Source organism: Nicotiana attenuata, unplaced genomic scaffold (assembly GCF_001879085.1).
Source record: "Nicotiana attenuata strain UT unplaced genomic scaffold, NIATTr2, whole genome shotgun sequence".
Classification (NCBI taxonomy): Eukaryota; Viridiplantae; Streptophyta; class Magnoliopsida; order Solanales; family Solanaceae; genus Nicotiana; species Nicotiana attenuata.
The window spans coordinates 117,640-144,138 of NW_017672016.1; the positions used below are offsets into that span (position 1 = coordinate 117,640).

General features: G+C 37.2%; 1 protein-coding gene across 1 annotated transcript; it reads left to right on the forward strand.

The window, feature by feature from the left end:
- The first annotated feature begins 204 nt into the window (after positions 1–204).
- On the forward strand, positions 205–4,380 carry LOC109211347. Its single transcript, XM_019374877.1, has 3 exons — positions 205–279; positions 1,684–2,125; positions 4,206–4,380. The coding sequence occupies exons 2-3, from the start codon at positions 1,690–1,692 to the stop codon at positions 4,259–4,261; spliced, it is 492 nt and encodes a 163-aa protein (XP_019230422.1). The 5' UTR covers positions 205–279; positions 1,684–1,689; the 3' UTR covers positions 4,262–4,380.
- The last annotated feature ends 22,119 nt before the right edge of the window (positions 4,381–26,499 follow it).

Genomic DNA, 26,499 nt, shown 5'->3' on the forward strand with positions numbered 1-26,499 from the left:
TTCTTGATTTTACCTTCTGATGGGGTTTAATTTTCACTGTGATTAGTAGTTCTCTATAGTTGAAGATTTGGTTGTATTTGAGGGTTCAATATTTGGGTAAATAGGGTTGTATACTGCTACTACATCTTTCGTGATTTTTTCTATTTGTTTTTTTTTTAATTTCTTAACAACAGATTTGTCGAACTGTAGAATTCTTCGTTTACAGGTAGTGTAGGAAGAAATCATTATTGATAGATGAGGAGAAATCGTTGCTGGTAGCTAAGGAAAAAGTCGTTATTGGTAAGTAGTTTTTAATTTGAATTTTGGATTATTGAATTAAGTCCAGTATATATACATCTGTATATTGTATTCCTATGCTTAGATACTACCATCGAATATTGAAATGTTAAAATGATTCATGAGACTCATAAACAGTCTTGAATATGCTCTAAGGAGCATAATAATAACCACTCAACGTCTGTGATGCGTTTGTTGGTTATAGGAACTTCTCTTACTGGTATTATATATACTTCTTTTGTTTTATATATATCCACCGGTAAACATGGCTGAACCTCCAAATGGTGACCACAATTTTGGTGACCATTATTTTTATAATTATGGAACTCAAGATTTTTCGTTTACTATGTCAATGGATAATCTATTTGATTTTGCCGAAGTTGCTGTTACTGATTCTTGAATTAACTTCATATCCTCTGTCTTGTCTTCAAGAATAGTGTTTAAGGATGAAGATTTGGAGGTTGAGACTTGTGGATATTTCAAAGGAGATAACTTTATATTTTCTGCTTTTACATCTTCAGTGTTGTTTGTGTATGAGGTGGCTTTAAGGAATGGATCTTCTGCTGCTACTTTATATTTTCTGCTTTTACATCTTCAGTGTTGTTTGTTTGAAAGCTTCATTCTGTGTTTAATTGGGAGACTACATCTTCCCATTCTCTCTTTAGCTCTGCCAAAATTTGCAAGTTTCATTCTCTTTAGTCCTCCCAATCTTCTTTGACTTGCATGTCTTTCTTCCCAATAATCAAACTCCCTCTCATTCTCTATATCACAAACATTAAAAGCCATATAACAAGAGAATAAGTGACGAAAATGGAACAAGATAAAATGAAAAAAAAAGGAAACAAAGTACATAGGACATGTATGGAATTACCAACTTTACAGAGCTATGTCAAGAAATTCCCTTAGTATTCCAACTCCACCAGCACTAGCAACCAAAGCTTGAATTGTAAGGCCAACTGATTGGATTGAAAATAATGAATAGTAAAAATTTGAAGGACATAAGGCAAAACCAAAAGCAAAACAGGGGCATATCCGATATTTTTAGACATTCAAGCTATAAGCTCCAATATATTAGTGCAAAGTGAAAAGGAAAAGAAGAAGAACTTTAGGGATAATACAACTTTACAAAGTGTAAATTAACAGGGGAATTATTTCCCATCTGTCAAAAAGTATTACATGTGTTCATTTTCAAAATAGGGGAATTATTTCCCAGAAGGTAATCTTCACATGAGATAGAGTAATAATTTTTGTCATATATGTTTGAAAAGTGATCAAGAAGGTGTAAAATCCCATCGTTATAAAGCACATCGATATACTCTGTTCAACACTGAAGATGAACAAGTGGAAAAGTTTACCGAGTAAGATAAATTATATAACACTTATTCTATACTTCATTTGGTCTTGTAGGCTGAAATGGAAAGAATACAATCAACACAAGAAAGTGAAGATGGCAGTCAATCAGTTGATGCATTTGCATCAGTCATGGGACCTGAGCATCCAGGTCGCCTAAGATTGTATGGACGTGGGGTTACCAAGACTTCCTTAAAAAGAAAAGTGGGAGATTTTGGACCCTCTTTAAGTTCTACTAATGAGGTGATGCAACAAAAATTGGACGAAATGGAAGAAAGGATGCAACAAAGATTGCAGGAAAAGTTCAATGCACAAAAAGATGCCATCGAACTACAAGTTGCAGTTAACATCATTTCACAACTTAAGCATCTGAATCCTAATTTACGGGTTGATCCCAGCATGTTAGGTTTCAATGCTCGTTCATCTGGAGAAGCTTCCTCTGCACAACAAGCTGCTGTACAACTAATCAATCGCCTATCTACTGGGAGTAATAATCAAGGTCAGTATGTCTATCTTTGTTTGTTTCTTGCTTTCTTCTTCTCCTCCTTCTGCTTCTTTTTTAAAGTTTCACTTAAACTTATTCGTAGTTGACTGTTTTATCTCAAATTAGCTGGTTTTTGTATCTTTGGAACCTAAATCAATTAATCAGTCAACTACATTTCAATTACAAACTAGTTGGGCTCAACTCCATGCTTTACTGGTGACCATTTGTTTCAATTGCATGCTTTTTTCTTTTCTTTCTAAATCCTCATAGTAGACTCTCTAGATTGAAGGCTTCTGTCAACTAGCTATAGTTGAGCGTCAAAGGACATATAAGAGTAAGGGTGGTGGTTTCTGATTGTACACTACCTCATAAGGGGTCATTTTAATAGATAATTACTTAACTCTAATTCACAATCTTTCAATCATGATTAGTAATTGTGAAGCTAAAACCTTTTACTTTCCATTTTGTCATACAACTACTATATACTAATAATAGTACAGTCATTGTCAAATTGTGATCTGGAATATATTTAAATCTATAATTTAGGATAGTTACTAATTATGACAGTTTTGTAAGCATTCATGTTAGAATTCTAGGCTTATTAAAGGGGGTCATTTTTCCTAAATTTTAAGGGAAGGAATAGAAGAGTTTTAACCAGTTGAGGATATATGGGACATGCCTTACTTTAAAATGCTTTTTTAGTTGTTCCTCACTTTGTAATCCTAAGGAATGGCTTATTATAAGGAAATTCTAGACAGGCAAGGCATGTATTATTCTTGTTGTTTGTCCTTTTGGGAGATCATATCCTTGTATTGCACTTGTCTTGGGCTCCATGTGATAGAAGTGAAGATGTTCTTTTCCAAATTCTTTTTGATAATAGGACAAATTTCCCAAGGCTGGAAAGATCCAATCTAATTAGAAACTTCCCCCTTCTTTTTGCCTTTGTATTTAAATGTGGTGTTGAGTGCCAGTGTATAATTTTAAATAATATCTCTGACTAGTGAATTGTTAATTATTTTCATTGCTTGTGCATTTCGACTGCATGTTTAATCAGCAAGTCAAAACTGGAAAAGTTTTCTCGGCTAGATCAGTTTAGCACATTAACATTAGCTAAAAACAGATCTTGGTTATTTTTAACATTATTGTGGGTATGCACTCTTTTAAGAAACGATTATGGAGTGGATCCAAGAAAAGCTTCTTTTCTCTTATTCAAAAAAAAATCTGGACCATAAAAAAAGAAGTTGGTTGGGCTTTCTTGGACAACCCTGTCTATTCAAGTTTCTTGAATATATTCATTGGTTACTTGGTTAATAGAGATCATGAGCGTATATTTACAGATGTCTAGCATGTTAAAGTTGCTATTTTTGTGGGGGAGGTGGATTTGGCTTGGAACCTAGTAACATAAAAGTGGGCACATTTTGACATGCATATGGTTTGAGCACTTCATTCGAAAGCCCTGTTGCAGCTGCTGTAGTAGCAGGCTGCTATTCCAAGAGTGTTTTTAGTGCTTCATTCTTATTCCATCATTCTTTTGAAACTCTCTTTATCTCATTCCTGATGTACATCTTTTGGTTACCTGCTTAATTTACATCCATGTTAACAAAATGCATTGCTTGCCTTCCTGAGTACTACTCTTTTCACTTTTTAACTTGGTTCCGTTTGTAAGTCCATATTCATTCTGTTGTAAGATACCCTTTTGACTGGCATCTAATTGTTGTAGTTTTGGACTTCCTGTAATTCAAACATTTGAAAAAAAAGGTCATGCTGACTTGTAGCAATTGTATAGGCTTTGCATATGTTCCACAGATTTAAAGGTCATGCTGACTTGTAGCAATTCTTTTGCATTCTTACACAGACTTAAAGACAACCAATTACTTGTTGTCATTTCTGACTTGTTTTTGAAAACTTTGTGCCTTAAGATTTTTACCGGATGTAAGATTGTTTCATCCTAGCAAAAAGAACTGAAGACTTAGAGATCGACATTCTAGTACATTTGAAAACTTTGTGCTTTATGCATTGTTTATGGGCCATACCCATTCTTATAATAATAAACCAACTCTTGAAGGATAATGACTTTATTTATCCTCTTTTGTAGGTGGAGCAATTGAAGAAAGGGAAGATGGAGATTGTGAAGATCTAGATCTTACTTAAGAACTTTGAATTGTTGTCCATGTTCTAGGAATCTTTTGTTATCAACATTTAAAACTTACTCTAACTCTTGAAGTGTTGAAATATAAAACTTATGTGATTGGGTTAAAATATTTTGGTTTTATTGAGACAATATAGATTATGAAGTGTTTTATCTTTTTATTTATATAAATTTCAGGTTATTACAAATTTTATACATCTAAATATTCATTTACAGCCAGGGCATAATTATCTAATAGAACAGTTCCAATAGGTCTTGCAAACCGTTCCAATAGGTTTAACAAATTGCTCCAAAATAGTATAAAAGAACCGTTCCAATAGGTCGTCCAAACCGTTCCATTAGGTATTACAAATCGTTCCAAAATGTGCAACAAACTAATACAATAGGTAGTTAAAACCGTTGCAAAAAGAAATACAACCGTTATAGTAGCGTAATGAAACCGTTAGAATATCTGTAAATAAACGTTGCAATAGCTTACATAATCGTTGCAACAAATTATATGGTAACGACTGCCAACCGTTGTTGTAAACTCTATGGCAAGGGTTTTTAACCGTTACAACTGGAAAGAAATACTCGTTGCTTCAGACAGAGGAACAACCGTTGCGATAGATAGCCCTTAAGAAACGGTTTGGATAACCGTTGCAAGAACCGTTACTCTAGATCTATTGGCACGGCAACATATGTAACGGTCGCTAAACCGTTCCAATAACTCTATGGCAACGGTTTACCTGTCTGTTGCAACGGTTTTCGGGCTGTTGCAATAGGCTCATTTTCCAGTAGTGCACACTCAAAATGATTGGTTAGGTCGTTACAATCATGTATTTCTAATTATCTTTGTGGGGATGGACAACATGCAGTTCCAGTTTTAAGTACTGATTGGGATAGTATTACAACGACTCGACCGGTCATTTTGAGAATTTAAGTTCCGATCAGTGGCATAAGGTCTTGAGAAGCTTCATATTATTCGTATCGACTTGCGTGCATGGTTGAATTCAGTTAGCGGAGGATTCAGAATCAACTTGGAAGAAGGATTCTAGTTTTGGAAGCTTAAGCGATGAGAATTTGACCGGAATTGGACTTTTGAGTAAACGGCTCTGGAATGAGTTTTGGATGATCTCAACAGCTTCGTATGGTGATTTTAGACTTAAGCGCGCACCTGGATTCAGATTTGGAGGTCCGTAGGGTAATTTGAGGCATTTCGTCGAAAGTTGGAAAAGTTGAAGTTTGGAAAATGGAGAAGTTTGACCCACAGTTGACTTTTGTGATATGGGGGTCGGAATGCGATTCCAAGAGTTGGAATAGCTCCGTCTTGTCATTTGGGACTTGTCTGCAAAAATTCGGCATCGTTTCGAGTTGATTTGATAGGTTTCGGCGTGGTTTCTAGAATTTGGAGGTTCATAAGCTCGATTCGTGGTGCGATTTGCATTTCTGGCATTGTTTGTTGTGATTTGAGACCTCGAGTGAGTCCGTGTTAGGTTATAGAACTTGTTTGTGTGCGTAGACGGGGTCCCGGGGAGCCTCGGGTGTGTTTTGGACGAGTTTGGGATGTTTTGCATGATTTTGGAACATGTCCGATTTCTGGTGTTTTCACACCTGCGACCTTCGAGTACAGGTGCGGCTCTGCTTTTGCGTGAGCCTGATCGCATCTGCGATCTTTGAGGCCTAGAAGCTAGCTCACTTCTGCGAATGCTGAAATGCAGGTGCGAAACCGCTTCTGCGGTTGGTCTATCGCATCTGCGAAGAAGTCCGCTTCTGCGCTTGTGTTATCGCTTCTGCGGCACCGCAGATGCGGCTAATTGTCTGCAGATGCGGTCCTAGGTCTGTAAGTCAAGTTCGCAAATGCGAACATCTGCCCGCAAATGCGGTAGCGCAGATGCACTTAAGTGTCCGCAGATGCGGAAGTCCTGGCAGAATCCTTTAAATCGAGGGTTTGGCCATTTTCTTCATATTTTGAGTTTTGGACTTCGATTTTGAGAGCTTGTTTCTAGGTTTTTCAAGAAAATCGATTGGGTAAGTGTTGCTTACCTAGTATCTAATATATTCCATGATTTTATCTTAATTTCTATCATTTGATTTGTGTTTTGAGTTGAGAAAATGGTTGCTTTTTTGAAGAAAGTTTAAAAATGAAAAATCATGATTTGGGGGACCAAATGGTATCAAAATTTGATAAATTTTGTATGGTTGAACTTGTATCGGAATGGGTATTCGGTTTTTGTATAATTTGTCGGGTTTCGAGGTGCGGGCTCGGGGGTCGACTTTTGGACCTATTTTTGGATTTTGTTAAAGATTGAGACTTTATGATCCGAAATAGTTCCTTATGAGCTTTATTTGTGCATTGAAGTTAATTTGGTTAGATTTGAGCCGTTCGGAGGTCTTTTCACCCGAGAAGTGCATTTTAGAGTATCGGTTTGTCGTCTTTGGGGTAAGTATCTTGCTTAACCTTGTGTGGGGGATTTTCCCTTAGGATTTGAGTCTTCTATGTTGATTGTAATCAGTGTACGCGAGGTGACGAGTGCGTGCTTGGACTTATTTGTGGATAGTTGGCCTTTTAGGGTTCTTAGGTCCTTTTATTAACTCTGTATGAAGTTGTTCTTGATATGATTGAGTTCCTATCTGCTAGTTTCACATCTACATGCTTAAATTAGAATTTATTGCTTTAGGATTCACTTTTATTGCCTATTTGACTCTTATTTGACTTAACTGAAGATTTTGCCTCTTCTATCGTCATGCTATCTTTTCATAACTGCTTATCTTTAATTGAAATTGTTATTGTCTCATCCTATAATTGTTTAGTCTTAATTGGAGTGATGATTATCTTTTACTGCTTACCACTATTAGAATTGTTGAATATCCTTCGTAATTGCTCAACCTTAAAAGGAGTTTAGATAACCTATATCTTAGTGACTCGCCTTTATTTGGAACTATTTGACTCGTGTTTGCTTCCTTATTGTTGACTTGTATCTTGTGGGGTCGTTGCTACATGTTAGTCTTTTTCCTTGTCGAACTATTCCCTTTATGCCTAGCATCTTTACTGTGGTTATTCCTTGTGAACTGGTTCTACCGTTTCTTTGTGATTTAAAGTTCTTGAGTTGATTTACTCGTCGTACCTTGTATTATTATCATTTTTGTTGTTGTACTAGTTGTGGTGTATGTATGAGGTTTCTGCCGTGCTATAGCTGTTATTTTTGTTGGTTGCGCTGCATATTTACTTTGGGACTACGGGACGGTATCCCGGTAGATCTCCCTATTTTGCATATTTACTTTGGGATTATGGGACAGTATCCTGGTAGATCCCCCTATTCTGTATATTTACTTTGGGACTATGGAACGGTATTCCGATAGATCCACCTGCACATTTACGTTTGGAACTACGGGACGGTATCCTGGGAGATCCCCTATTATTATCATTGTGTTCTGAGTTGTGCTTTTCATTGATTTTATCCCTGTGTAAACATTCTACGTGCTGTCCGTTCTTTTCCTTATGCTTACTAGCTGGTATGAACTATGTTAGGACACTTGCACAAGCATGCACGTGGCTAAGTACCCTTATCGGATAAGAGGTTTCCTTGATATTGTTGAGTATAGATGCACACCCTTGTTTATTCGCCTTCCATGTGAGAATGGCTCTATTTGGCACGTGAATTGTCAATATGATTATGAGGTGTGATAAGGGCACATGATGCCAAGTGTTAGGGTGAGGTATTGAGACCCGTATTGTATGATTATGAGATGAGGTGTCACAAGGTGACTTATCTTCGAAGGATATTTATTTGAAAAGATTATATTCGAAAGGTATTTATTTTGAAAGAACTTTTTTTGAAAATATTTGTTTGGAGGAAGTATATTTTAAAATATTCCATCACTTGAAGGATTTGACTAAGTAATTGAAGTTTGTTGGCTAAGGCCTAATGTGAAAATTATCGTAGTTGCTGAGTTATGACTTGTCTCTACTGTATTTGTGATTTTGGATTTGGGTTGTATTTCCGTTCACTTTTCTGTGTTCTTATTATGGTGTTCCGCTGTTATTTGCTTTTTTTTTCCTTAGTGCAATTCCTGTATTGTTAGCCATATCGTGTAGTATGTATATTGATATCATGTTCTGTTGTTTCTATTCTTATACTTGTTCAGTTTATTAGACCAGTAGGTGTCTTGACTATTCCTCGTCACTACTCTACCGAGGTTAGTCTTGATACTTACTGGGCACCGCTATGGTGTGCTCATACTACACTTTTGCATATTTTTGTGCAGATCCAGGTATTGTTCGTTAGTAGCTGTGCAGATTCTTGCCGAGGAGACTCAAGGTAACCCTGCTGCTGCATTCGCAGGCTTCGGAGTCACCTTCCTATTTTGTATTCACACTGTTGTACTTATTTCCATACAGTTGTGTTTAGAAGTTGTAGCGAAACTCTGTAGAGCTTATGACTTGTACCGCCAGTTTTGGGAAGATGTAAATTCTATAAAGATTTCTATATTGAGACTGTTAGACTTTCTTTATTATGGTTGATATTCAGTAAATGTTAGGCTTACCTAGTCCCTAAGACTAGGTACCATCACGAAACCCAATGGAGGGGAAATTGAATCGTGACAAGTATATGACGTATTGTGAAGTTCTTGTAATTTTTTATGCAACTAACCTTTGAAGGTATTATGTACACTTTATATCATGTCTAATGTACACTTTCTTAAGATATGTGTTGTTTGTTCTCCTTTAAAATAGTTGATGTAAAATGAAGATGTTGCCTTGAAAGAAATGACAAAGAATATGAGAGAGAAATTTGACAAGTATTGGGGGATCCAAAAAAAATGAACAAAATAATTTCTATTTCATGTGTGTTGGATCCACGCCACAAGTTTCATACTCTTTCCTTTGCGCTTGCTGCTATGTTTGGAGAAATAACAGTGTGAAAATATAAGAGGAGGTGAAGACATACCTGAAAACTTTGTTCAATATGTATGCAAAGAAAAAAGGTGGTTCTGGTTCATGTGCATCTTCTCCATCTTCCGATTCATGTCCATCTTCTCCATCTTCATCTACTTCTTCATTTTTTTTGGTTCCAACCTCTCATTCGATTATATATAGGTAGGGTTGGGTGAGATACGATTCTCTCTTCTGAATAAATTTTTCCGGAACTTCGATTAGCCTTACTCATAAAGGTCTTGCGGTCGGGAGAACTACCTAACTAAAGAAAAATAATGTTCTTTCTAAGAGTAGGTGTGAAGAGCTTTTTGCGTGGAAACTTGAAAGTATAGTTTGGGGAGAGGCGGGCGTCGACCTGCTTTATGAGTATTCAGACTATAACAATTCCGGTGAACAGTCACTCACTTTTCATAGCTATACGATTCCAAAAGATGATCTCAAAATTCATGCTTATTTTAAAGAAGCATAAGAAGGGTGGATGAATTGATTCTAAAATAGAGTTAGATAAATATTTGGGTGAAAACATTGAGGAAGACATGAAAAGTTTAACATTTTGGGGTGGTGAAAGTTGAACTCATCCAGATTTCCTACTTTTGCTGAGATGCACGTGATGTGCTAGCCATTTCGATTTCTAGTGCTACCTCAGAATTAGCCTTAATTACTGGCGGACTCATACTTGATCCATTGGGGAGTTCATTGACTCCTATATTGGTTCAAGCTCTTGTGTGTGTTCAAGATTGGCTTCGGAACGAATCAACAACTCCGGTTAAAGTTGAAGAAAATTTAGATAATTTTGAACAACTCGAAGCTGGTAGACTATCTTATTTCTTTTTATTACTTGTCTTTAATATATATTTTATATGTATGTTTCTTTTGATTATTTTTAAACTAATTTCTTCTATTACTATGTTATTCAATAGAATTTATTAATAACGGAAGAGAGCCTTGCATAGTCGACATATAGTGATGAAGATTATTGTTTGCCATTGCGGGTATATTTTGTTTTGTACGTCTTGTATAATGATTCCTAGCATTGCTGCTGTTTTATTGCCTTCTTATACTTGATATTTGTCCTATTTTATAACAAGTTGCATCTCTATATATTTTAATAATTCTTGTTGTAATCTACCTATTTGAGATAATGGTTTGATATGATCTGACTAAAGAACCCAACAAAATACTTGGTTAGGATGCCAACACACAGATCTGATCAACATGAGTGTATATTTAAACCTATAACCAAAAATCAACTGTATTATGTTCTCAATTTTTTTTTATAAAGAGAACGAGTAAAAGTTACATTCTCGGGAGTTTATAATCTAAACCTCTCTTTTATTGTTGCAGAATGAAGGGGAGTATATCAAGAAGACAAGAATTGAGTGGGATGGTTATGGAAGTTGGAACTTGGAACCCTTTTGTGTAATCTATTAATGAATTATTATTGATGATTTCAGTTATTATACATATGTTTGAGATTTCATTTTATTTTATTTGCTATGAAGATTGTGTTTTGCAATAAAAGACATTTGTTGCCTTTTAATTTATTGGAATGGTGAATGACAGTAGCCTTAAAAGCGTAGTAGTTGATTAGATTAGCAATAGCCTTAATTATGTGTGTACAATTAGATCCGAAAATTCAAAATATTTACCCGATCCAAACTTTAAAATCTGATCTAATTCTATGTTAATTCTGATTGAATTCAGATTGCATTTTGTATCATCCGAAATCCGAAATTTCAATCCCAAATGTGCTAAATTCGATTCGATCCGACCGATACACAACTCTACACTGGGTTAGTTAAATTATAATAAAATGTAGAGAATATTATTGAACCATCACGAAATAAAGTGCCTATTCGCTACTGAAGTTCACACACTGATCTGTATATGGATAAGAGTAACCATAGACAAAACTGTTCTGAAAGTAATTATTCCTTCCATTCACTTTTACCTGTCCACAATACTAAAAATATATTTTTATTTTCATTTATCAATTTTAGCAAATCAAAACGAAACCGTATTTTTTCTTGTTTTACCCTTATCATTAATTACTCATTTCACAAATTAATTCCCAGGACTTCTCAAAATACTATCATTATTACGGGTACTATGGTAAAATATGCACTTTATTTATTATTTTTTAAGGAACGTAAAAATTTCATTATGGACAAGTAAAAGTGAATAGAGGAAGTACAACTCTTGCATAATAACTCCTGCATTATTAATTATCACCGCATGATAATTTTCGTGCAAATAGTTATTGTAACATGGACAATCTCGTGAAATTTATTCCGTAAACTAAACGAACCTGTAGTCTTTATATAAACACGAAAAGTATATGTAAATAAAAAGGGAAGAAAATGCAGAGAAAACACCTTACTATTAAACAGGAACAAGAAGTAAAATTACTTACTGCCGCAAAAAAGAAAACATATTTTCGCTAAAACCCGTTGTTGTTTTAGTGCTCGATCTTTCAACTAAATAAGAAACACATAATTATAACTCCATAATTTTACGATGAAATTAACCTAAATAACTACTTACCCACTGCTTAAACTAAAAAGAGCCATCGGATGTATAATACAGGTACAATTCTTGTTAGGATATTGGACGCAGGCTGATCATTTGGGCCACCTTAGTATTTAGGCACATGTTTATATCGAGTCCATTATTTTGTAATAGGTAGTCCACCGGATCAGGCCCACTATTTATTAGTAGAGACCATTTTTATATTGTACAGATTTTATATTTTCAATTCAGAAGATATCAGATTCTCTCCAACCTTCTCTCAACTCTCATGAACCCTAGTCTACATTTTGTCGATTCTACTGTAAGTCTCGTTGCTTAACATGGTATCAGAGCGTAGATTCTGGTAGATTGTCTCATCAACTTCCGATCGATGCTACTCTCTTCAGTTTTCATCGGCGTTTTCGTTTAGGCAACACTCGCACTGGTTTAGGGTTTTCTTTTGGTATTTTTTGGGATGATTCTGACGATTTCCTCCTGATTATCATTTCTCCTGCTGGACTTCACTACTTCTCCGATTATCAAACTGTGCCTAGGTCGATTTGCTGATTTGCTTCGAGCAAGGGTTTTCTCATCGGTGTTTGCTGAGTCACCGGAATTTTATTCACAAGGCTGTTCTCTTTTTGGTTACAAAAGGGGGGGGGGGGGTTAAACCTATTCTATTCTTCTATTTCATCAATTTGTTTGCTGATTGTCTCTTATTGCTAAGCTTTATCTCAATGACGAATGATAATCCTGTAGTTACATCTTCTTCTTCCTCTGTTATATCTCGTATTGTATTTTCACGAAGATTTTACACATCTCCTTCATCCATTGTATGTACATCCGTCAGATGTGCTGGAACCTCTTTGGTCTCTAGTCCATTTGATGGAAGCTGCTATGGTAGCTGGAGGAGAAATACTCTGGTTGCTCTCTCCATTCGTAATATACTTGACTTTACCAATGGAACCTCTACCAGACCTCCTCCAAGATCTCCTTTGTCACGCCAGTGGAAACGTTGTAATAATCTTGTGGTTTCATGGTTGATTAATTCCTTGTCAAAAGAAATATCTCGTAGTGTAGAATTATTCTGAGTTTGCTAAAGATATTTGGTGTAAATTGGAGGAGAGGTATGGTTAGGCTGACTGGGCAAGAATTTTTGAACTAAAGAAAGAATTAGCATATATCTCTCAAGGGTCTTTAGACATAGCTTCCTATTTTAATAAAATCAAACAACTTTGGGATGAAATAGCTTCTTATAAGGTTGGAGTTTGTACTTGTGGGGGTAAGGCCGCTGAGGACGAAGAGCAGAAGGTTTATCAATTCCTTATGGGTCTGAATGATACCTACATGCAAACTCGCAGCAACATTTTAATGATGAAACCCCTTCAATCTGTTGGGAATGTGTACAACATTTTATTGTCTGATGAGAAGCAGAGACATGTGTCTTTTGCCTCCCAATTCTCTACAAACTATGCTTCCTTTAATGTTGGGACTTCTAAGCCGTCATTTCCTTCCAAGGTCTCCTTTGAGGCTCCTAGGTCTTCTGTCATATGCAAGTATTGTAAGAAGCCTGGTCCACACTATAGATAAATATTATAAATTTCATGGCTATCATCCCAATTTCAAGTTCAACAGAGGACCACCCCCTCGCAGAACTACTGGACATGTTGAAGTTGACTCCTCTAGTGCTTCTTCTGTGCCTGGTGGTTCTGATGGTCATGTTGAGAATGAGTAGTCCTCTTTCATACCTAGCCTTACCAAGGATTAATCTCAACTGATGATCTTATTACAACAATCTCAGATCTCTACTTCCCCACATTCTCCACCTCTTTTGGCTTCTACTAACTTTGTTGGTAAGCTCATGCCTTATAAGGGTGTTTCTTATGGAGCTTGCATGTTGTTAGTGCGAATGGAATTGTTTGGATAATAGACTCTAGAGCTACTAATAACATGACTTCCATTAAAAGTTTACTCTTTGATATAATCACTCTTCATATTCCTTACCTTGTGTCTCTTCCAAATGGCTATAAAGTGAAAGTTACCAATATTGGTTCTTTAGCTTTAATTCCTGATTTAATCCTTCATAATATTCTTGACATCCCTAGTTTTAAACATAATCTCATATCTGTCCACAAGATTTTTTTATTGTGATGATGTTGTACAGTTTACCAAGTATGCTTGCTCTTTCTAGGGCCCTTTAGTGAAGAATCTAGTGGTACTTGGTAGACTGGACAATGGGCTTTACAAGTTGTTTCAACATGCCACTTCTCCTGTTGAGTTTGTTGATGTCAATTCTTGCTCTTCTGTTGCTTGTTCTGTACCTATAGTTTCTAATAATGTTGTTGTTGACAATTCATTTGTAAAATACCATGGTTGATTCCAATAAAATGAATAAATTTGGTATTGTTTGGCATTGTAGACTTGGACACATTCCTTTTTCCAAAATGAAGCTTATTCCTGGTCTTGATTGTGGGCTATCCTCCAAACAGTCTTTCACCTATCCTATTTGCCCATTGGCAAGACACACTAGGCTACCCTTTCCCGAATGTTCTATCTAGTCTACTCACCCTTTCCAACTTATACATATAGATACTTGGGGTCCCTGCTCTATTCCCACTCATTCTTGTTCCAAATATTTTTTAACTATAGTAGATGACTGCACCAGGGCTACCTGGACACACTTGATGGGGGCAAAAAGTAATGCTTTTGATTTTTTGAAAGCTTTCATCCTTATGGTTGAAACACAATGACAAACTAAAGTACAAACTGTACGAAGTGATTTTGCCTTAGAGTTAGGCTCCAGTTCTTCTGGTTCTCTTTTCTTTTCTGAGAAGGGTATCATTCATCAAACTTCTTGTCCCCATATTCCTCAAACAAATGGTGTAGTAGAGAGGAAACATAGACATCTGTTAGAAACTCCCAGGGCTCTCATATTTCAGTCTCACCTCCCTATTAGATTCTGGGGTGATTGCCTTCTTACTGGCACTTACCTGATCAATAGATTCCCTTCTCCTCTCCTTCAACATAAGAATCCTTATGAATTATTATTTGTGAAGGCTCCTGTATACTCTCATCTCAAGTCCATTGGCTGTCTTTGCTACTCTACAGTCCCTAAACCTCATAGGGACAAGTTTCATCCTAGGTCCATTCCATGTGTGTTTGTAGGCTACCCTTTTGGAAAAAAAAGGTTATAAACTCGATAACTTGTCCACTAAATCCTGCTTTGTCTCTAGAGATGTGACCTTTCTTGAGCATATCTTTCCTTTCTCTAAGTCTTCTGTTACCTCCTGCCCGACCCTACCTTCTTCTCTTGTTCCTTGTCCTTTCTCTGATGATTCCTAGTTTCCTCATTCTCCCCCTGTTCCTGGTCGTTCTCTAGTCTTCTCCCATCTTTACCTCTTCATCTCTTCCCTCTGGTTCCCCTAGTTTCTCTGTTTCCCTTTGTTCTAGCTCAACTTCTCTCTTCGTTCTCCCTTCCTCTCCTCCTCCCCTCATAAGATCTAGCAGATCTCACACTGTTCCTTCATACCTTCAGGATTATGTCTGCCCCACTCTTCCTCTTTCTGCACCTCTTCCTGCCCCTTCTAGCTCCGAGTCTGTTTCTTTCAATGCAATCACTACTCAGCTCCATATTCCCGAGCCTTACACTTACTCTCAGGCTGTTGTTGTCCCTGAGTGACAGGATTCCATGAGAAAGGAGTTTGAGGCTTTAAAGGCTAATTAAACTTGGGATATTATTGAGTTACCCCCCGGTAAGAAGCCTATAGGCTGCAAATAGGTATATAAAGTGAAATATAGAGCTGATGGGAGTTTGAAAATGTATAAGGCCAAGTTGGTTGTTAGGGGTGATACTCAGGTTGAGGGGGCTGATTTTCATGAAACCTTTTCTCATGTTGTTAAAATGTCTACTGTGAAGTCTTTAATTGATGTTGCTGTTAAGCAACTCTAGCCTTTATTTCAACTTGATGTCAATAATGCATTTTTACATGGGGATCTTGATGAGGACGTCTTTTTGAAGGTGCCTCCTGGTTTATTTGTTCCTCCTTCGTATTACTCTTATGCTCCTTTGGTTTGCAAGCTTCTTAAGTCCCTCTATTGTTTGAGACAGTCCTCCAGACAATGGTATGCTAAAATGTCTCAGGCCCTTTGTTCTAGAGGATATTCGCATTCTTTAAATGATTACTCATTGTTTACTAAATGTTCTGGGTCTTCTTTGGTCATTCTAGCTGTGTATGGGGATGATATCATCCTAACTAGGACTGATTTGTCTAAGATTTCATCTTTAAAAGACTTCTTGCATGAACAGTTCAAAATCAAGGACCTTGGTTCTCTTAATTATTTTCTGGGGATTGAGGTTATTTATTCTGATTCTGGGGTTCTCCTACATCAAAAGAAGTTTGTTCATGACTCGTTGGGTTCTTTTGCTTCTTCTGCTATTGTTTGTCCCCTTGCTCTTAATGAGAAATTGAAGGCTTCTGTTGGTGATCCTTTGCCTAAACCTGAGGAATATAGGTGCTTGATGGGTAAGTTGAATTTCTTGACACATACCAGGCCTGATATTAGCTTTGCAGTTCAACATCTCAGCCAGATCTTGAAGGCTCCTTGTGTTCCTCACATGCATGCTGCTTTACACTTATTGAGGTATTTGAAGGGTACTTCTTATTTTGGCCTTTTCTTTAGCAATTCATCTAATCTCTCCTTGAAGGTCTATTGTGATAGTGATTGGGCCTCCTGTGCTGATAGTCGAAGATTTATAACTGGTTTCTGTATTTTCCTTGGTGATTGTTTGGTAAGCTGAAAATCCAAGAAGCAGCGTGTGGTCTCTCTTTCCTCTGATGAAGCTGAGTACACGTCCATGAGTAAAGCTGCAGCTGAGGTCACTTGGCTTTCAAGGCTGCTGTCTGATTTTGGCATTTCTTCTTATTCTCCCATTCGTTTGTACTGTGACAATCAGGCAACCTTGCAAATTGCGCGCAATCCAGTCTTTCATGAGTGGACTAAACATATAGAGCTGGAATTGTCAAATTGTTAGGGGGAAAATTGGTGATGGGCTGATCAGTTTGGGCCATGTTTCCAGTGATGCTCAAGTTGCTGATATTCTTACCAAGGCATCATTACTAGAAATTCGGCAAAAACCGACCAAGAAAAACCGACCAACTTTGATCGGTAAAAAAATCGGCCAAAAACCGACCAACGTTGGTCGGTTTTTCAAAATATTTTAATTTTTAATTTTTTTACGAAACCGACCAACTTTGGTCGGTTTTCTTTTGCGCAAAAATGCGGGAAACTATTCTTGAGTCCCGCGAAATTTATTTTTCAAGAAACCGACACACTTTGGTCGGTTTTTGCAATTAAAATAAATAAAAATTAATATTAAAAAAACCGACCAAATTTGGTCGGTAAATTTGGCCGATCATTTTAAAAAACCGACCAACTTTGGTCGGTAATTTTATTTTTTAATAAAACCGACCAACTTTGGTCGGTTATTTTCGTGCGAAAATACAATTAAAGAGTATAAATAAAAAAAAAGACAATCTTAAAACAAAATGCACCAATGGTCTAGTGGTAGAATAGTATCCTGCCATAGTACACACCCCGGTTCGATTCCGAGACGGTGAATCTTTTGATTACATAATTAACATACTGACCAACTTTGGTCGTTTTTTTTTGCAATATTTTTTTTTGAATTTAATTTACCGACCAACGTTGGTCGGTAATTTCCGACCAACTTTGGTCGGTATATTAAAACGACCATCAAAATACCGTTCAAGCGTATTTGGTCGCGTTTTGGCCGGTAATTGGCCATAACCGACCAAAGTTGGCCGGTTTTTTTGGTCGGTATTTACCGGATTTCTAGTAGTGCATGCTTCCTGGGCCTGCTCATCATTTTCATCTTCGCAAGTTGGGTTTTTATCATCCTCCAACTTGAGAGGGGCCATTAGGATATTGTATGCAGGCTGATTATTTGGGCCACTTTAGCATTTATGCCCATGTTTATATTGAGTCCATTATTTTGTAATAGGTAGTCCTGCGGGTCAGGCCAACTATTTATTAGTAGAGACCATTTTCATATTGTACAGATTTTATATTTTCAATTCAGAAGATATTAGATTCTCTCGAACCTTCTCTCAACTCTCATGAACCCTAGTTTACATTTTGTCGATTCTACTGTAAATCTTGTTGCTTAACAATTCTTGTATAATATATGTATAACTTAGTATAATCAGTGCACAATCTAAGGATATATACCGGCTAAAAAAAGTACACAATGAATTGGGCCGGCTACTTGGGTAAAGATATTATAGACAAATTTTCACGTTCCAACGTAACTTGTAGCAGAGATTGATTTACCAAAGTAGTAAGGTAGAAATACATTTCCTCAAGGGAATAGCCCAACGGATAAGTGGTCGTCTTTGAGCTAAAGTTTCAACGACCGAAGTCTTTCTGCTCTTGTTAATTATGCTAGGAAAAAAGAAGAGGGAGCATAGAAACTACATGATTGACCTGACTAAAAAGCTCAGTTAAGATTACATAAAAAGCTATAGTACATATTATAAGTTAAAAGCTAACAACATCAAATAACCTAATTAATAAGCCAAGGCAATTGATTTTCTCTCAGGAATATGCATTTGAGTGACTTCATAATTACTGGTGAAAACTCTCTCTTCAGTAGCAGAAACTGGATTGACCTGAACAACATCAGAATGCTGATAATATCTGTAAACACAAGCTTGTTTTGGTCCTTGATCTGCAACAGCAACCCTTTGTGGACTAGAAGATGGCCTTCGCTTTCTACCTTCCAAAAAGGAAAGTCCAATCTCTCTGCTTAGACTCCTAACAAATTCTACTTGAGGTGCCATGTATTAATTCTTGACTGAATAGTAATAAACTTAGTTGCTTTCTGTTGTAGATTGAATTGATCAGAAACCCTTTATATAGGCATTAAAAAGTAATACTGTTGAAAAGTTATTGTAAAAATCTAATATTAGGGCATTTACGCTCAACTTGTGATTCTTTTAAGATTTATATTCGGATAAGGAAAGAGGTAATCGAATTGTCAGATGCTTTACGTTTTATTTATTTCATATACTTTAGTACAAAACTTAAGTAACTATACGTTAAAAATCTGGTATTATTATAGGGGTATAATCAACATCTACTATTATATAATGATGAAGGAAAATATGAGATTTTGAGGGAGACTGTCTAAAGTGAAGATTGTGACTCTAATTATCTCCAAATTTTGAGTCAATTTTTCATAAAGCAGTCCAATTGAACAAACAAGTATTGTATATTACAATAATTATATTAGACTGGTCTTCAATCAGAGGCGGACCTATATATTAATAGAGAAGTTGACTCAATTGAACCTTTTTGCATTTAAATCTCATATATATATATATATATGTTATGTGTGTGAAACTTTTTTGAAAATTAAAATAGTAAAACAATTATGTTTTGGATCCATATTTTTAACCTTGAACATATTAAATTGTATTTCTGGATTTGCATCTATATCCAAAATTTTAATAACGCTACGAAAATTTTTATTATCATAGAGGCATAGACTTTTTGCTAATTCATCACTAAATAACTAGGATTTTTTTTATCTGTCACTAAATAGGAGTAACAATGAATCTTTGCTAGTTAGCGACGAAATTTATAAGATATTAAATGAGTATATACCGTGAACTTTGTTACTTGTTTCTTATACTCCTACTTGTATAGAAAGTCTTCTCGTGTTGTCAATTCTACAAGACCTTAAAGTTGTTATAATTTCATATGAGAATATATGGCAGGTTGGGATATATCAACTAATCAACTAGTACTGATTCATAGTATACAGTAATGCTCAATAGTAGTAGCTAGGACCACGTAGAAGTCAAAAGATGCACATCATTATTTCCATTATTATCTTCAAGAGGAAGCTATATTCGAATTGATATGGCTAATCATAAGAAAGAATAAATAATTCAAAGTGATAAAAGTGAAAATCCAAATTCCGAAGTGACCAATGCACTTATTCCACATGCATGTCGCAAGGACAAATTCTAAAAGTTGGCTTCATATTCAAGTTTAAAAAAGAAAGTATATTTTCAGGATAAAACTTGATTTCAATGATGCAGTAATAGGGAAAAGCCAAACATGGATTCCTATTTTCCTTTTTAATTTTGTATAAACTCCTTATTCTGGTTCAAGAAAAAAAAAAGGATTTTCTTTTTCAAATTAAAATAATTATTTTAAAGGGAAAGTATTCTACTAAAAACATCAATAACATCAATCTTACTTTTTAAATGAAGGGAGTATAATATATATTAAGTAATTTTTTTACTGTCATCACCTGTTTTTGAAAAAGAGGGACAGGACGTTTGTAAAGTTAGCCTAGATGTCCAAGTTTTCGATTTCGATAACACGATTTTTTATGAAGGATTAGAAACATTATTTTGTCAACTATTGCTAGTTAATTAATGTCAATAAAGATCATTAGCCAGATAAACTTTGACGAATATGCCAAAATGCTTTCAAATGTTAGAAAATGGGCAAGTTATATTTACTAATTGTACATTTTCTGTTGTCAAAATGTACGCCAGAAATCTATCGAACAGTGCTTATACCCATCTTTTTAGTCCAAGCATACTCGTTAAGTGTATTATTTTATTTTTTTTTCGTTAAATAATACTCCTAGTAGTGAAATTCATAACAAGGTTGCTGATATGCGATAATCACATCCTACATGAGGTGGTCAATTTCTCGATGGGAGTCACTTATATATATATATATATATACCACTAAAAAATCAGGTTTTATGCGACGGATAAATTCTGTAGCTAAATAGAAAAATTCGTCGCTAATCTCATTTAGCGACGGAATAGCAACGAATTATCAAGAAATTCTGCTAGCTACGAGCGTTTTAGCGACGACGTTCATAGCTATATATATATATATATATATATATATATATATATATATATATATATATATATATATATATATATATATATANAAGGTTTTTATATTATATATATTTTTTAAAAAAATTATAAATCTCATAAAAAATTAGTTCGTTATCCATAGACATGATGACCACGATTTTCTAGAATGTTTAACAGTTGTACTGTGTAATTTTCCCTTTCTTGAGAGCCACGGAATTTGTTGTAGGGGAAGCCCGCCCATAACAAGGTAAATGTTGTCTCGTAGGACTTATGAGACCACTTAAACTTGCATCCGTGTTTAAACCCGGTAAAAAGACTCACGCTGTAACGAATCGACCGGTCGTTTTGAGCTCTAGCGCGTCGTTCGGAGGTTTGAGGCCTTGAGTAGCTTCACTTCATGTATTATGACTCGTACACGTAGTCAGAATTGAATTTCAGGAAGTTCAGAGTTGATTCGGATGGAAAATTCTCATTTCGGAAGCTTTAAGTTAGAAGAATTGAATAAGGTTTGACTTTTGAGTAAACGACCTAGGAATCGGGATTTGAAGGTTCCAATAGGTTCGTATGATGATTTATTTGGGCATATATTTGGGTTGAGTATCGGGTGGTCCGTAAGCATTTCAACACTTATCGTAGAAAGTTAGCATTTTGAAAGTTTAAGAATTTCTTATGTTTGGTCTGAAGTGGAATTTAGTGTTATCGATGTCCGTTTGGGACTCCGGGACTTGGAATAGGTTCCTATTGTAATTTGCGACTTGCACGCAAAATTTGGCGTCATTCCAGGATGTTTAAGTATAATTCGGACGCGTTCGGCGAAGTTTGAATGTTTGAAAGTTTAAAGAAAGGTTTCGAAGTAGATTCGTAGTTTTGATGTTGTTTGGCATGATTTGAGGCTTTGACTAAGTTCGTGTCGTATTTTGGGACGTGTTAGTATATTTGGTTAAGGCCCCGAGTGGCTCAGGTGAGTTTCGGACGGGATTCAGATCGATTTGAGCATTGTTGAAGTTGCTGGGATTTTTCTGTTGCTAGTGCAATCACTTCTGCGAAGCCTTGGTTGCAGATGCGACTTCGCAGAAGCGAGAGGAAGGTCGCAGAAGCGGCTAGGGAAGGAGCAAGGCAGTGGTCGCCGGTGCGAAGAAATTCTCGCACCTGCGTGATCTTAGAAGCGGTCTCTGGCAACGCAGAAGCGATTGGAAGCACAGAAGCGCAATGGTGGCTCGCACCTGCATTTGCGCAGAAGCGGATATTTTTCCACAGGTGTGATGGAGCGGCTGGGCAGTGCACTTCGCAGAAGCGAGCTTTGTCTCGCAAAAGCGAGCTCGCAGGTGCTATAAATTCGTCCGCATGTGCAAAAGTCGCTGGGCAGTGGGGTGTTTTCATGTCACGGCCCTAAACCCGAACCCGGCCGTGATGGCACCTCTCGTGAAGACAAGGCCAGCCAGACCAATACACTACACCTTTTAACACAATTAATGATCATGAAACAGTTTAAAGTATGATTAAATAGTAATAAATTCGCGGAAACATAGTTAACAATAAGGGGGAAACCATCCCGACACAGTCCAAACCGGGATGTCACAAGTCACGAGCATCTATCAAAGTATGAATACAACTACAAAGTCTGAAATATACAGTATGGGACTAATGAACGAAAAGGGAGAAAAGCGGTGTTGCGAACGCTGACAGCTACCTCGCTAAAATCCAATAACCCTGCCTCCAATCAGCCAAAAACCCGCTACCGGGTGTATAAATACCTGCATCTGCACACAAGGTGCAGGGACTAAAGTGAGTACTCCAACTCAGCGAGTAATAAATGTAAATAACAACTGAGCAGTAAGAAATCACGTAAGCCAAACCATCATGCTGTATAGAAGCAGTGTAAAACCCTTTGAGAAAAACAGTGAAGCTGTGAAATCTTTAGAAAACATCTTAGCTCAGTTCAAACCTCTTTTGAAGATGACTTTTTCAACAGTTATGCAAATGAATGCAAAACAATTAGTGCAGATAAGCACAAAAATCCGTCCCTCGGGCACAACACTTACTCAACAGATAATGCCAGGCAATCAGGTAGATACACGTGAAGTAACACAAACAACAGATAATGGCAGACAAATGAAACAAAGTAAACACATAGATCAGTATCATATAGTAATCGCTGCGGCGTGTAGCCCGATTCATATATCGCTGCGGCGTGCAGCCCGATCCATATATTTCGTCGACTGCGCTCACTGGGGGTGTGCAGACTCCGGGAGGGGCCCCTTACGGCCCAAGCGCAATATCAAGCCATCTTGTGGCGTACAAATCTCAGGCCCTCGGCCTCATAATCAAATCAGTGTGTCACCGCTGCGGCATGCAGCCGGATCCCAAAGATATGTATCACCGCTGCGGCGTGCAGCCCGATCCCAAAATATCCTCACAACACAGGCCCTCGGCCTTACTCAGTCAAAAATCACATAAGCCTCTCGGGCAACAGTAAAACAGTATCTCTCAGCCCAAAACATCATTTAAATATCATTTGAGTATTAAAGCAGAGTAAACGTGGCTGAGTTTTGAAAACAGTGGAAATAACATGACTGAGTTCAAGTATAAAGTCAATACAGTGAGGAAACATCAACAACAATCCCCGAAGGGTTCAATTAATTGGCACGGAGCCCAAATATGGCATTCAGCCCAATAATGATGATAGCAAATTGATTTCAATCAAATACGTAGTAAAATCATTAATCGGGATGGACTAAGTCACAATCCCCAATGGTGCTCTACCCTGCGCTCGCTATCCGGCGTGCAAGTCACCTCAACATAACACTACAATGTGCAATCCGGGGTTTCAAACCCTTAGGATATCATTTACAATCATTACTCACCTCGAACCGGCGAAATCTCTAGCTCGTGACGCCTTTTCCCCTTGAATCGGCCTCCACGCGCGTCGGATCTATCCAAAATCAGAACGAATACATCACAATATGCTAAGGGAACGAAGCCTAAGCGAAAACAATCGAAAAATATCAAAAATCCCGAAGTTAGCAATACCCGAGCCTCGGGCCCACTTCACGAAACTCAGAAATTTTCACATCAACGGGTTCCTTATCCTTCCGCGAGTTCACACATATCAAAAACACAAGAATCTGAGTCCAATTGACCCCTCAAATCCTTAATCTTGGCTCTCTTAAGTTCAAGCCCTAAACCTCCATTTTTAGTCCATAAATTCCTTAATTTTCAGTCTTAATTCATGAAATATCACCATAGAATTGTGATTTGAGGTCCAAAACCCTTACCTTATCGAAGCTCCTTGAAATCCCTCTTCAAAATCGTCCAAAAATCTCCAAGTCCGAAGTTAAATGAATAAACTCTTCAAAAATCGCGAAGAAGAACCTTTTATACATTCTGCCCAGGGGTTTTCGCATCTGCGACCCCTCCACCGCTTCTGCGGTACCGCATTTGCGGTCACAAGTCCGCTTCTGCGGAAATTCATTAAAGCCCAAAATCCGCATCTGCGGTCCACCAGCCGCATATGCGGCTCCGCAGGTGCGGGCACCCCACCGCATCTGCGGTCTCAACCTTTCTCTCCCAAAACCGCTTCTGCGGTCAAATGGTCGCATCTGCGACTACGCAGGTGCGGTCCCCATACCGCATCTGCGTTTCCTGACTCTCCTTCCTAAAACCGCATCTGCGGTCCCCAAGCCGCAGGTGCGAAAACACCAGAAGCAGCAAAGAAATCTGCAATCACTCAAGTTCCAAAACTTCCCGTTAGCCATCCAAAATCACCCCGAGGCCCCCGGGACCTCAACCAAAAGCACCGACAAATCCTAAAACATTATCCAAACTTGTTCCAATCACCAAAACACCTCAAACAACACCAAAACTATCAAATTACATCGAATTCAAGCCTAAGTTCTTCTAAAACTTCCGAAATACACTTTCGATCAAAAACCCGACCAAACGACGTCCGAATGACCTGAAATTTTGCACACACATCCCAAATGACCTAAGGAAGCTACTGCAACTCTCGAAATTCCATTTCGACCCTCGGATCAAATTCTCTCCTACCAACCGGAAATCGCCAAAATGCTAACTTCGCCAATTCAAGCCTAATTCTACACCGGACCTCCAAAACCAATTCCGATCGCGCTCCTAAATCACAAATCACCTAACGAAGCCAACCAAATCATAAAAACTCCGATCCGAGCTCATATACAAATAAGTCAACTCTTGGTCAAACCTTTCAAATTCAAAGTTTTCAACTGAGACTCTCCTTTCAAATTCATTCCGAATTTCCTGAAACCAAAACCAACGATCTATATCAGTCATAATACATCACACGGGGCAATTCATGCCCGAGAACTGGAGATCAAAGTGCAAAAGCTCAGTACGACCGGTCGGGTCGTTACATTTTAATTCGAGACTTAGCCCATTTCTCTCACGTTTTTATTTGGTTGGGCGATTTTTGGAGCTCTTGGAGGAAAGATTTACATCATATATGTCAAGGTAAGTAATTCCCGCATATAGTGAGTTATATACATAGTTTATATTTGGATCTACTAGAAATTTAGTAGAAATTTGGGATTTTGGTAGAAAATCTAGAAATTGGTATTTTTTGATTTTGACCACGAAATTAGACATGAAACTTGGAATAAACTAAATATTTGGTTTTGTGATTTATGAGTAAAGTTTTTCTTCGAATTTTTTTGAAATCCGAGCACGTGGGTCGAGGGTTGACTTTATTGACTTTTCGAGTGGAGTTGGAGATTGTCGTAAATTAATTATAATGTTGGGATATTTTTTTATTTGTTCATGATTGTTTGACTAGTTTGGATCAATGGGCATTTGGTTTGAGGTATTAGAGAGGTGTTGGAGCCGGTTATGGAACTTCGGAGTGAGGTAAGTCTCCTGTCTAACCTTGTGAGGGGCCCCTAGGTGAAGTAATTGCTATGTGCTACTAGTGTGGGTGCTAAATACGCACGAGGTGACAAGAGTCCATACGTAGCTAAAACATGTCTATGTCCGGGTAGACTTAGAACTTTATCATGTAATAATCGAATTATTTGTACTCATTTTTGCTAGTTTAAATAATTGTAATTATAATTGGAATTGACATATATATATATATATATATATATATATATATATATATATATATATATATATATATATATATATATATATATATATATATATATATATATNATATATATGTTAGGCCGAGCCTTATCACCTTGAGTTGTTGGCAAATTATTCGAGAAACAGCAAAGGTTTTATTTACTGTGGTCCTGTACTGTATTGTAAGCGCTTGTCTCGTAATTCGACGATTTTCTTCCTTTCTTGTGGAGCGGGCCGAACGCCTCGGCAGTATAATAGATGCATCTATGGTTCGTGCCGCTCGACCCTTGGTAGTGCACACATTATTCTGGATCGGGCCGTACGACCTCGGCATAATTGTGCATTATATCGCTAGTCAGAATCTTCACGAGACTATCATTCCGCCGATGCCCGACAATTCATATAGTATTTACCTATCCGTCTGATACTGGCACTTGTTATATCTAAGTTGTTGAGATAGAAACCCGAGACTGAGGGATTTATATCTTTAAAATTTTTATTAGTAGATTATGTGATTTACGATTTTACCCCATTATTATTGTTGTGCTTTACATCAGCTTATGATTTACCATATTGCTTTATTAGACCTCTAGTAAGTGTCGATGTCGACCCCTCGTCACTACTTCTCCGGGGTTAGGCTAGATACTTACTAGGTATGCATTAATTTACGTACTCACGCTACACTTCTGCACTAAATATGCAGAATCTGGCAGGTTCAATTGGTGGTTATCTTGGCGCGTGGGCGCAACTGCTGAGGAGACTTTATGGTGAGCTGCACTCCAGG

What these genes read in the sequence shown, in the direction of transcription:
- LOC109211347 (XM_019374877.1), top strand. Translation starts at nt 1,690, where the DNA reads ATGGAAAGAATACAATCAACACAAGAAAGTGAAGATGGCAGTCAATCA. An exon ending in TACTGGGAGTAATAATCAAG is followed by an intron (nt 2,126 to 4,205) that starts GTCAGTATGTCT and finishes CCTCTTTTGTAG; the next exon opens with GTGGAGCAATTGAAGAAAGG.